General features: G+C 45.3%; 1 protein-coding gene across 1 annotated transcript; it reads right to left on the reverse strand.

Moving 5' to 3' along the window:
* Positions 1 to 1,714: 1,714 nt before the first annotated feature.
* Positions 1,715 to 6,306, reverse strand: ODF4 (outer dense fiber of sperm tails 4). Its single transcript, XM_057715543.1, has 4 exons — positions 5,874 to 6,306; positions 2,569 to 2,742; positions 2,106 to 2,240; positions 1,715 to 1,914 (listed from the first exon to the last, which is right to left on the reverse strand). The coding sequence occupies exons 1-4, from the start codon at positions 6,304 to 6,306 to the stop codon at positions 1,715 to 1,717; spliced, it is 942 nt and encodes a 313-aa protein (XP_057571526.1).
* Positions 6,307 to 10,474: the final 4,168 nt, after the last annotated feature.

Raw genomic sequence — 10,474 nt, forward strand, 5'->3', positions numbered from 1 at the left:
ATCATAAATGGGTGTTGAATTTTGTCAAAAGCTTTTTCTGCATCTCTTGAGATGATCATGTGGTTTTTATCCTTCCATTTGTTAATATGGTGTATCACATTGACTGATTTGCGTATATTGAAGAATCCTTGCATTCCAGGGATAAACCCCACTTGATCATGGTGTATGACCCTTGTAATGTGTTGTTGGATTCTGTTGGCTAGTATTTTGTTGAGGATTTTTGCATCTAAATTCATCAGTGATATAGGTCTGTAGTTTTCTTTTTTTGTAGTATCTTTGTCTGGTTTTGGTATCAGGGTGATGGTGGCTGAATAAAATGAGTTTGGGAGTTCCTCTGCAATTTTTTGGAAGAGTTTGAGAAGGATGGGTGTTAGCTCTTCTCTCAATGTTTGATAAAATTCACCTGTGAATCCGTCTGGTCCTGGACTTTTGTTTGTTGGGAGATTTTTAATCACAGTTTCAATTTCATTACTTGAGTAACACATACATTTTTAACGTCTCCAATCCACTCACAATGTGTCCCTGCACTCCTCTGACTTGCTGGCATCATGGCTCTAACTGGAGGGACGCCACATGATACAGATCAGTCATGGGAGGCCAGACTTGCTGTGCAGGATATCTGAATCCCAATAGTCATGGACAGCACTGCCCAAGCCAGCTGCCACATGTCTGTGTGTAACTTGCCTTTTGACCTTAGGGCCTGATCCTACTGTTTTCCTTTCTTGCTCTGTTTTAGTGTAGGACATGGGAGATTGAGTAGAAAGCTGTAGCAGTCAGAGAATCAGGGTGGTGAACTTGGGGGCAGTGGTAGAGATGATGGTGGTGGAGGTGCTGGAAGTGGAGGAGGTAGAGGTGGTGGAGGTGAAGGTGGAGGAGATGCAGGTGGTAGAGGTGGTGATGGTGAAGGTTTTGGGGATGTTGGAGGTGGTGGTGATGGTGGTGAAGGTGTTGGAGGAGAAGGTGGTGGTGGAGGAGGTAGGGGTGGTGGTGGTGGAGGAGGAGATGGAGGTAGTGGTGGAGGTAGAGTTTGAGTTGATGCCGGTGGTATCCAGGCACAAGGCTTTGTTGAGTTTTCAGCCATCTGAGCTGGACACGGAGGGTGGGATCACTGCTGGGGCACCCAGTACAGCCGCACACCCCTATTGTGCTCTCATTGTTTAACCTACTTCTTATCCTGGGGCCATTTTGCTCTTGAACCCTTCACTATGAATGAACCCTTCACTATGAATAAACCAGCAAGTTCATTACTGATATCTCTCTCCTGATTACTTCCCACCTACTAATAACAAATGTTGGCCTAGGGTGACAAAGTTTAAAGAGGCTTAGCACTCCAGAGGTGTTTGCCTGCATACAAGTGTGCTGTGGGAGAGGTTGGGCAGCTTTGGGCACCAAAGGGTGCCAAAAGGCCCCTAGACAGGAAGAACTGGGAAACAAACTTGTTCTTTCTCTTCTCCTTCTTCAAGTTGTCTTGTCTCAACAACTGCTGGACATGATAAACAAGAGATAGAGAATTTATTCCACATCATCTAAGCTGTAGGCAAGGCAGGAACAAGGAAGAGGTGTGCAAAGCTGGCCTAAAGTCCTCCCTCTCTGATTCCTTGCAGTGATGAGGGCCAACCTACTCAAGGGTTTGGGGGGAAGGATGAGGAGAGGGATTCAGATGAATGGACAGAACTCGGTGCCAGTTCAGAAACGATTACAGAGATGCCTTCTTTTACTCAGGGTCCAGGACTTCCTCCTGGTTGACAACAGTATTCGAGGAAACTTGCTCATCCACAGATTCGTGTTTGGAGCTGGAACCGCTGCTGCCACCGCCGCTGCTGCTGCTGCTGCTGCTGCTGGAGGACACGGTGTCAGAGGGATGGCTCAGAATCAGACACCAGAACCTTGTATGGTTGAAGTAGCAGAGGGCCGCTGGGAAAAGGACAAGGGGATGGGGGAGAGGAAAGTTGGAGAGTGGGAGGAAAGTGGTAGCAGGGTGAGGCCAAAGGGAGGAAAAGTCCCTAAGAACCTATCCCTGGGGATTGACAGCCCCCTCCCTCCCCACTTTCTCTGCCCTGACCCACCTGTGTTCCCTGCTTCCCAGGGCCCTCCAGGCCACTCACCACAGGTGACATATAGGATGAACACCAGCCAACCAATGAAATAGCTCCAGCCTATCGGAATTGATAAATTCTTCTCCAATTCGAAGATCCAGACATTAACAGGGAACAGTATGAGGGTGAAGAAAGTGAAGAAAACTAGGAGACAGGAAGCAAAGAGGTCTTCTTTTCACCCAAGAATCCCAGAGGGATTCTTCTTCATCTGCTAAACTATAGCCACAAACCACCCCTCCCATCAGCGCACACAGAGCATGGGCCCCAGAGGTTCATGGGAATTAACCCCTCCACCTCCACCTCGCCGGTGACCAAGAAATGATGAAACTCAGTTCTCAGTGGACGACTACCAGTTCTATTCTCCCACCTCCCACAAAACCCCTACCCCACTCCCAAAGAAAGGAAGAGGGAGAAGCACCAGGAAGATGTGGGTGAGGGGAAACTAAGGACCTTTTCCAGAGCTAGGGGGCACCTTCACAGAAGCTCATGACAGTCCCAATCCAGCCAAAGAAGGGCAGTTTCTGAAAACCAGGTATGTACGGCAGATGCAGCCAGATGGTGAAGACGAAGCCCAGCCCCAAGCCCAGGCAGAAGGTTATCTTGGCCACTCCAAAAACTGGGTGATTTGTCCACAGCTTAAAACTGTCTAGGGAAAATGGAAAACAGGATGAACTAAAGATTCACAAAAGACAAAATATAACCGAATGAGCAAATACGAGAAAACGTTCAGGCCCGTTAATAACCAAAGAAATGTACATTTGAGATAACAATAAAATATCACTTTCACATGTTAAATAGGCAAAAATTGTTGATGTGGAGTTTGTGAGATAATCCCAGCCATATGAAAACAAATACTTCAACAGAAAAACCAGAAAGAGGACTTGAACTGCAATTCTCAAAAGAATATGAATGTCCCATAAAGACATGAAACTCAACACCGAGAACTGCACATGAAATGTAATTTTTTTGATCTATCAGTTTAGCAAAGATCCAAACAAAATGGATGATATCTAGTGTAGGAAAGGATTTAGAGAAAAGAGGTGCTTTCACACACCGCTGGTGGACAGCAGTTCTTTCTTTCTTTCTTCTTTTTTTTTATATTTTGACATTTATTTTATTTATTTATTTGGTTGCACTGGGTCTTAGTTGCAGCAGGCAGGCTCCTTAGTTGCAGCATGCGCGTGGGATCTAGTTCCCTGACCAGGGATCGAACCCTAGCCCCCTGCATTGGGAGCACAGTGCCTTCTCCACTGCACTACCAGGGAAGTCCCTGGGCAGCATTTCTGATGTGTGATCTAGCACAAACGGTCCCCCCAAAATCTACATTGTTAAGGCCCTTTGACCCAGCAATGCATCCTCTTGGAATTTATGTTAAGTAAAGAATCCAAGATATGCATCAAAATTTATGTACAGGGATCTTCTTCGCAGAGTTATTTATATGTCTAAGAAGAGATTTGTTAAATAAGTTATAAGGTACCCACACGTAAAATGAGGATATGATAGATCCTTGTCTCCAAATGGAATGTCTCTAAGAAGAAACTAAGGAGAGAACCTGAAAGCCAAAGGTGGGAGGCTCACTTTACTATGTAATCTGTTATATTTTTTCAGTTTTTACTGTGTTTGTATACTACATAATCAAATTTTTAACATAGGTGATGTTATAGAGTAATTATTTCATGATACAAATAAATGCTTACCACTGAAAAGTGGAGTGTGCAACACAGAGCATGTAGAGTGATTACAACTTTGAAAAAATAAAAATATATATTTGTTAAAATAAAAATCAAGATATACATTTATTTGTATTTATGTTATATAGATACACAAAAGACTGGGAGTAAATCCATTACAATGTCAACTGTGATTATGTGTGTGGAGAAACTTTAGGTGACTTTTATTCTCTTTCTTAAACTTTGTGCATTTCTAACAATAACTGTGCAACTTTTTTAATAAAAAATTGTATATTCATGTATTTAAAGTTAATAGTCACAGTGGAAAAAAATATATCTATGTATAACTGAATCACTTTGCTATACAGCAGAAATTAACAACATTGTAAATCACCTATACTTCGATAAAATAAAATTTTAAAAAAGAAAGTTAACAGTCATTGTTGGCAAAGGCATAATGAAACAACCTTTTCATATATTGTTAGTGGGGGCAAAATTGTTATCATACTTTTCAAAAGCAACATGGAAAATTTTATTAAAAGCCTTAAAATAGTTATAGTCTTTGATCCACTAAACCCACTTTGGAAAATCTATTCCAAAGGATACTAAACACAGAAAAACTTTATGATTAACAAACCTTGTTGGTCCTTTTTTCCCAACTATGAAATTGGAAATAAATTTGCCAAGAATAGGTAAATAAAATAGTCAAGTAAAAGGTGATAAATCTATTAAGTTAAATAGTGTAGTCATAATATGGAAATGTTTACTATAGCTCATAAGGATAAACTTCAAAATAATATAAATAATATAAATAATTTAAAAGATTTATGAAGAATGAATAAAACTATGTAAAAACCATTCAAAATTTGTTCAATTAAAAAAAAAAAGGCCTGGGAATCCCCTGGTGGTCCAGTGGTTAGGACTCCGTACTTCCACTGCAAGAGGCATGGGTTCCATCCCTGGTCAGGAAACTAAGATCCCACATGCCGCACTGTGTGACCACAATAAATAAATAAATAATAAATAAATAAGGCCTGGAAAAACTGAGTACTAAATAAATGGCCAGTAGGGACTGTCTTTGAGTAGCCTACAGAGCAAAAACTCATGTAGGTGCTTACATAAGTTTTTGAGCCAGACACACCTGCGTTTTAATTGTAAACCTGCCATTATTAGGTTGATATGTATGAATTTGCTCTTTTTGCAGGTGAAAAGAGGTCAAAAATTGGTTGTCATGTGGTTCAATCTAATAGCTTTATGGCCCTAAGCAAGGTAACCTCTCAGTTTTTGCATCTGTAATATAAGGATAATTATCCTCAGCTCTTAGAGTTGATAGAGGATTAAATTAAGCAAATAGAATAAGGGTGCAATAAATGATAGCTTTTGTTGCCCCAAATTTATTGAAATAAGGATGTATTACTTTCATAATGGAAGTAAATAATAGCTGTGTAACTTTAAAAAAAATGTTAATGAGGTAAAGAAGTGGAATTGGGGGGTCAAAAGCTCTGCTTTTCCACAAGTGCTGAGAAAGGAGGCCAAGCCTGGGAGGTGAGGAAACAGCAGATGTGAAATTACCAAGAATAGGGAATAAAGTAGCTGCAAGAACTCTAGGAAGGAAGGAGCAAGGTAACCAGACATGGAAACCCAGAGCTGGCCCAGAAAAGCGAAGCCTGAGGCCAGAGGTAAAAACACTGGTGGGAAAGTGGGCCTGGGGGAGAGCATTCTGGGGACTCCCCAAGCTCTGGGTGTACATGCCTCGAGGAAGGAAATCCCCACCTCCCTGGGGCTCTTCTCCCAGGATAACAGTGAGTTGTGTCACTGATGAGTGATTCACATGCCCCCAGAGTCCACACCCCTCACGATATTTCTGTAAGCACAGACTTGGCTGCAAAACTTCTCAAAAGGGGTGATACTTTCCATTGGGTCAGGAGAATGGGTTTGGCCCGACTGAGGAGCAAAAATGATCCTTGGGGGTCTCAGGGCCAGTGGAACTATCTTACCTGCCAAAAAAAGTGGGGAAGACCAGAGGGAGGGGACGAGAATACCAGGGTGCAAATGAGGCCAAGGCTTGCTGGAGCCCTGCGGCGGGATGGGGGAGTAAAGGTCTCACCTTTCCCATTCTCTGAACTGGAACAGCTCTTGGATTTGCAGATCTGCAGGAGCCCCAGGGACATCATGTGAACCGACGCGTAGATTTTGGTGCTCACATTCCTGGGCCAGTGCTGGTAGGAACGGATCCTCGAGAGGTACAGCCATTTCTTGGAGAAGACCATGACCAGCAGCAGGATGAAGGCAATCAAGCTGAGCTCTGAGGCCAACACCTGCGCTATCCAGCGGGTGCTGTGTGTAATCCTCCACTGCAGGGGCAGCAGAGAGACCCAGCCATGCTCCATGTGGTGGCCCGTGGTCACCCGCCTGTTACTGTCAGGGATGGAGACGCAGTTCTGCACCCCTTCGTCTTGTCCCAGGCTCACCTCCGCGCCAGCCTGCTTCCCAGCCCGCTTCCCAGCCCTCCCAGCCCTTTCCAGGCTTCTGATGCTCATCGCGTCCTCCTCCTGACCCAGGGAACTCACCCCTAATGTCCCCTGTCCCCATCTTGAGCATCCCCTAACTCTCCTTCTATCCTCCACGCCATCTTCCCGTTCCTTTGCCAGGGTCAGTTGTCCTTCATCATTTAAATATTTTCATCAGGCAGAGCAGTGGCCACCACAGGGCCTGAGATCTGGGAGAGAACAACCCATGCAGCAGGACAGGGTCCCTAACTGCCATGGAATATTCCTTGGGGAGGGGGGGCATCAAATGGGGGAGGGGGCCCACGGCTTCAGCTCCAGCTCTTTCTGGACACCCTGCTCCTGGGGATTCAACTCGGACCGGTGGACCTGATGCCGCCCTTCGTCTAAAAGCAGTGGTCGCTGAGGGTCTCCTTTTCTCTTCCCACATCCCCTGCCCTAGCCCCACCCCCAAGTGCTCACTGATGGAGCAGGAGGAGGGAGAGGAGTTTGTTCCCAGGGAGACGTTCGGAAACGCCTTCCACAGGCATCATCAACCTTCTCCCTACTCGCCCCCACCCACCTCTATTCACTTCTGGTGCACAGTTCCCATTCCTTCCCCTCTTTTTCCCTTTTCCCCTTCTTTTTTCCTCAGCACCAGAAGGGGAAGGACATAGGACGAGGAGGGGATATGGGAGTGTCACACAGACTGAGATTTTTCTAAGCTCCTGTTTAAGGTATAGGAAAATAAATTTGGTCACCGTGACTTCCAGACCTCAGTTAGCCGCTGGAATTCTCATAAGGAGAGAGCCTTTCCAATCTGGGATGTGAGTTTGAATCCCACCAGAGTTGGTTAACTTTGCGAAGACAGTGATACATGTGGTTAAGAACGCGGGCTTTGGGGTCCAACTGGCAGAGGGATGAATAATGGGCCTTCCTCTTAATGGTCTTGTGAACCTGGAGGAACCATAAAGCTTCTTTTTTTTTGTTGTCGTTGTTGTGTTAGTTTCTGCTGTACAACAAAGTGAATCAGCTATATATATACACATATCCCCATATCCCCTCCCTCTTGAGCCTCCCTCCCACCCTCCCTATCCCACCCCTTGAGGTCATCACAAAGCACTGAGCTGACCTCCCTGTGCCCATGTAGCTTCTTTATGCCTCAGTTTACTCACTGGTAACACAGGACGATGATACTGGTCTGGATTTGGTGAGTGTGGAATAAGGTAATGAAGAGAAAGCACTCCGGTTTGTAGTAAATTCCCAGAGTGGACTTATTATTGTTAAGTTATTGTTTTAATTGTTTTGCACTCTTTTACTAGCAAATGGAGAAGAAGCAAAACACACAGGTGTTGGCAGGCATCCTTGCAGATGAGCGGCTGCAAATGATGGAACAGAACCGAAATTATTTTAAGCAAAAAGGGAGTTAATTACGGACCGTGAGGTCACGTGCAGAGCTGGACCTCAGAATGGTTGGAATCACGAATTCAAATCCTATGAGGACTCTTCCTCTGTGTTTTAATCCGTTTGGGCTGCTATAACAAAATACCACAGACTGGGCAGCTTATAAACAACAGAAACTTAATTTCTCATAGTTTTGGAGACTGGAAGTCCAAGATCGTGGTGCCTTCCATCATAGTTGGCATGGTCGAATGACAGCCCAATTCTAGGTCTCAGAGTTCTTGCTGTGTCCTCACGTGGAGCTAGGGAGCTCTGTGGGGTCTTTTTTATAAGGACACTAATCCTATTCATGAAAGTGGAGCCTTGCATAGGCCCACCTCCTAAAACCATCACCTTGAGGGTTGCTTTCCCGACATATGAATTTGGGGGACACAGATATTCAGACCATAGCACTCGGACCCTGGTCTTGCTCCCTAAGCATCTTTTTTTGTGTGTGTGGCTGCGCTGGGTCTTAGTTGCGGCACGTGGGATCTTTAGTCCCAGCCTGCCGACTCTTAGTTGCGGCATGCATGCGGGATCTTAGTTCCCCAACCAGGGATCAAACCCAGGCCCCCTGCCTTGGGAGCATGGAGTCTTAGCCACTGGGCCACAAGGGAAGTCCCCTCCCTGAGCATTTTGCTATTTCTCTGCAAACCAACCTCCTCCTCTGGTCCACGTGGTGAGAAACGCAGCCCTTACACCCTAGGCTGTCCATCTTACACCTTTAGCCGCCAGAGCAAAGACCTCTCCATCTCTGCCCAACATTCTCTGGCCCTGCCAGGGACAAGTGCCATCCCATTAGCCATGGTCAGGGTCACCTGGATCAGGAGGCTGGCCTATGAACTGATGACAGATAGGGAGTTGGTGGGCAAATTCCCTGGCTTCCTCGGCTGCCAGTTGGGATAACTCTTGTTGCGTGTTCTACACCAGAAGGGAGCAGTGTTGTGGGGGGGAGGGGCTGGGCCTACTGGGTACGTCACTCATACAGAACTGGTGACCACCGGGACTACGTTTTCTTCCTTGGCTCTGGTTTAGTTTTTCCTGGTGTCCCTAAAAGTTTTTAATCATATGCAGCACAAAAGAATATGGAAGAATCTTGGAAATATAATGTTTCCTGAAAAATGTAACTCCCAGAAGGCTATACCATACATATGATACCATCTTTTTTTTTTTTTTTTCCTAGTTGTGGCACATGGGCTTAGGTGCTCCATGGCATGTGGGATTTTCCTGGGGCAGGGATCAAACCTGTGTCCCCTGCATTGGCAGGCAGATTCTTACCCACTGCGCCACCTAGAAAGTCAATGATACCATCTTTATAGAGCTCACAAACAAGCAAAACATCGTTGAAGCATACATACTATTATAATTGCATGGCATGTTTTAAAAAGCACTGGAATGATAAATACAAAATATAGAATCGTGGCTATTTCTCAGGGGAGACAGGGAAATGGGACAGAGAGGGTTACTCTGGTACATACACATTATTGGCAATCGGTTATCGGTTCCTGAGTTGGGTTTAGGTGCACAGGTATTCATTTATAACTAACATATATTTCATATAACCCTGTGAATGTATAAAATATCATTTTTCAAAAGGTAATTAAAAGTAGTCCAACAGCATTTCCTCAAGAAAGGAAATATAAACTTAGTGATTACTAGCTCTGCAATGAAAGATATTTATGCAGTCACAATATATGAGGTAAACACTGTTCACAGAGTTTCAATTTTTAGAATCAACAGATGGACAAAGCACGGAAGACTTAATTTACAGCTATGAAAGTAAACATGGCTGTTATCAGCCTTGATGTTGCCAGAGTAAAAGCCTAGAAGAGGTAAACTGGAAGGCGGAAGGAAGAGAAAGAGCCAAAGGGATGGGTGGGGGACCTGACAACAGAGTCTCCACGGAAGGTTGTGCAGGATGGGCACTGCACAAGAGCACACAGCAAAGGGGGTGAGTGAGAACTCAACTCCAGTTTGCATTCTGCTCTGCAAGCCTTGGGGGCCGAGGGGGCTTCAGTGGCCTGGAGGAGGTGATTTGTTCTATATCTCAAAGTTGTTGCTCCCTGGCAAGTCAACTACCCCTACACCTATTCAGAGGGGCTGCCTTTTAACCACAAGGTTAAAGGCACAAAGGACACTTATGGGCTAGTAGCAGTGCTGGCCAATCATCTTTTTTTTTTTTAATTTAACTTAATTTAATGTATTTACTTTTTGGCTGCACTGGGAGGCATGTGGGATCTTCCACAACCAGGGACTGAACTCTTGCCCCCTGCAGTGGAAGTGCAGCGTCTTAACCACTGGACTACCAGGGGAAGTCCTGGCCAATTATCTTGTACGGTTTTGTATCAGTGAGAGTCGTTTGGTTGCAAGTGCAAACCCAGACTGACTAAGTTAGGCAAAAAGGAACATATTGGGGGTGATACTGGGTAAACACAGACTCAAAGGGGAAGCACAACATCCGGGCCTGGAACTAAACAGAGACCAGGGGAGCATGGATGTATCATTAGCAAGAGCTGATCTCTCTACCCCCTGTTTTCCCCCGGCTCCCCCTGAGCCTCCATCCTTGTCTGTTCCTGGGCAGGATTCCAAATCCCAAGAGTCTGACTGGCCTGGATGCCTTGACTGACAGCCCACCAGAACTACATGGGTGAAGGGAGGGATTGTCCCCCAAAAGAAAGGAAGCTGGGCAGTCAACAAATAATGATCCCTTGCTTACACAGGTACAGAGTTGCAGCCAGAATGGAGGGCAAGGCAGGGGCTTGGAGATGGAATCTCAGGGGCT

This window comes from Hippopotamus amphibius, chromosome 17 (genome assembly GCF_030028045.1).
Source record: "Hippopotamus amphibius kiboko isolate mHipAmp2 chromosome 17, mHipAmp2.hap2, whole genome shotgun sequence".
In the NCBI taxonomy this organism is placed as follows: Eukaryota; Metazoa; Chordata; class Mammalia; order Artiodactyla; family Hippopotamidae; genus Hippopotamus; species Hippopotamus amphibius.

Bases quoted from the DNA above. Each gene is read 5' to 3' on its own strand.
- ODF4 (XM_057715543.1), bottom strand. From the start codon at position 6,306: ATGAGCATCAGAAGCCTGGAAAGGGCTGGGAGGGCTGGGAAGCGGGCT. The intron at 2,743-5,873 runs GTGAGACCTTTA...CATTTTCCCTAG, and splicing joins CAGTTCAGAGAATGGGAAAG to ACAGTTTTAAGCTGTGGACA. The intron at 1,915-2,105 runs GTGAGTGGCCTG...TCCTTTTCCCAG, and splicing joins CATCCTATATGTCACCTGTG to CGGCCCTCTGCTACTTCAAC.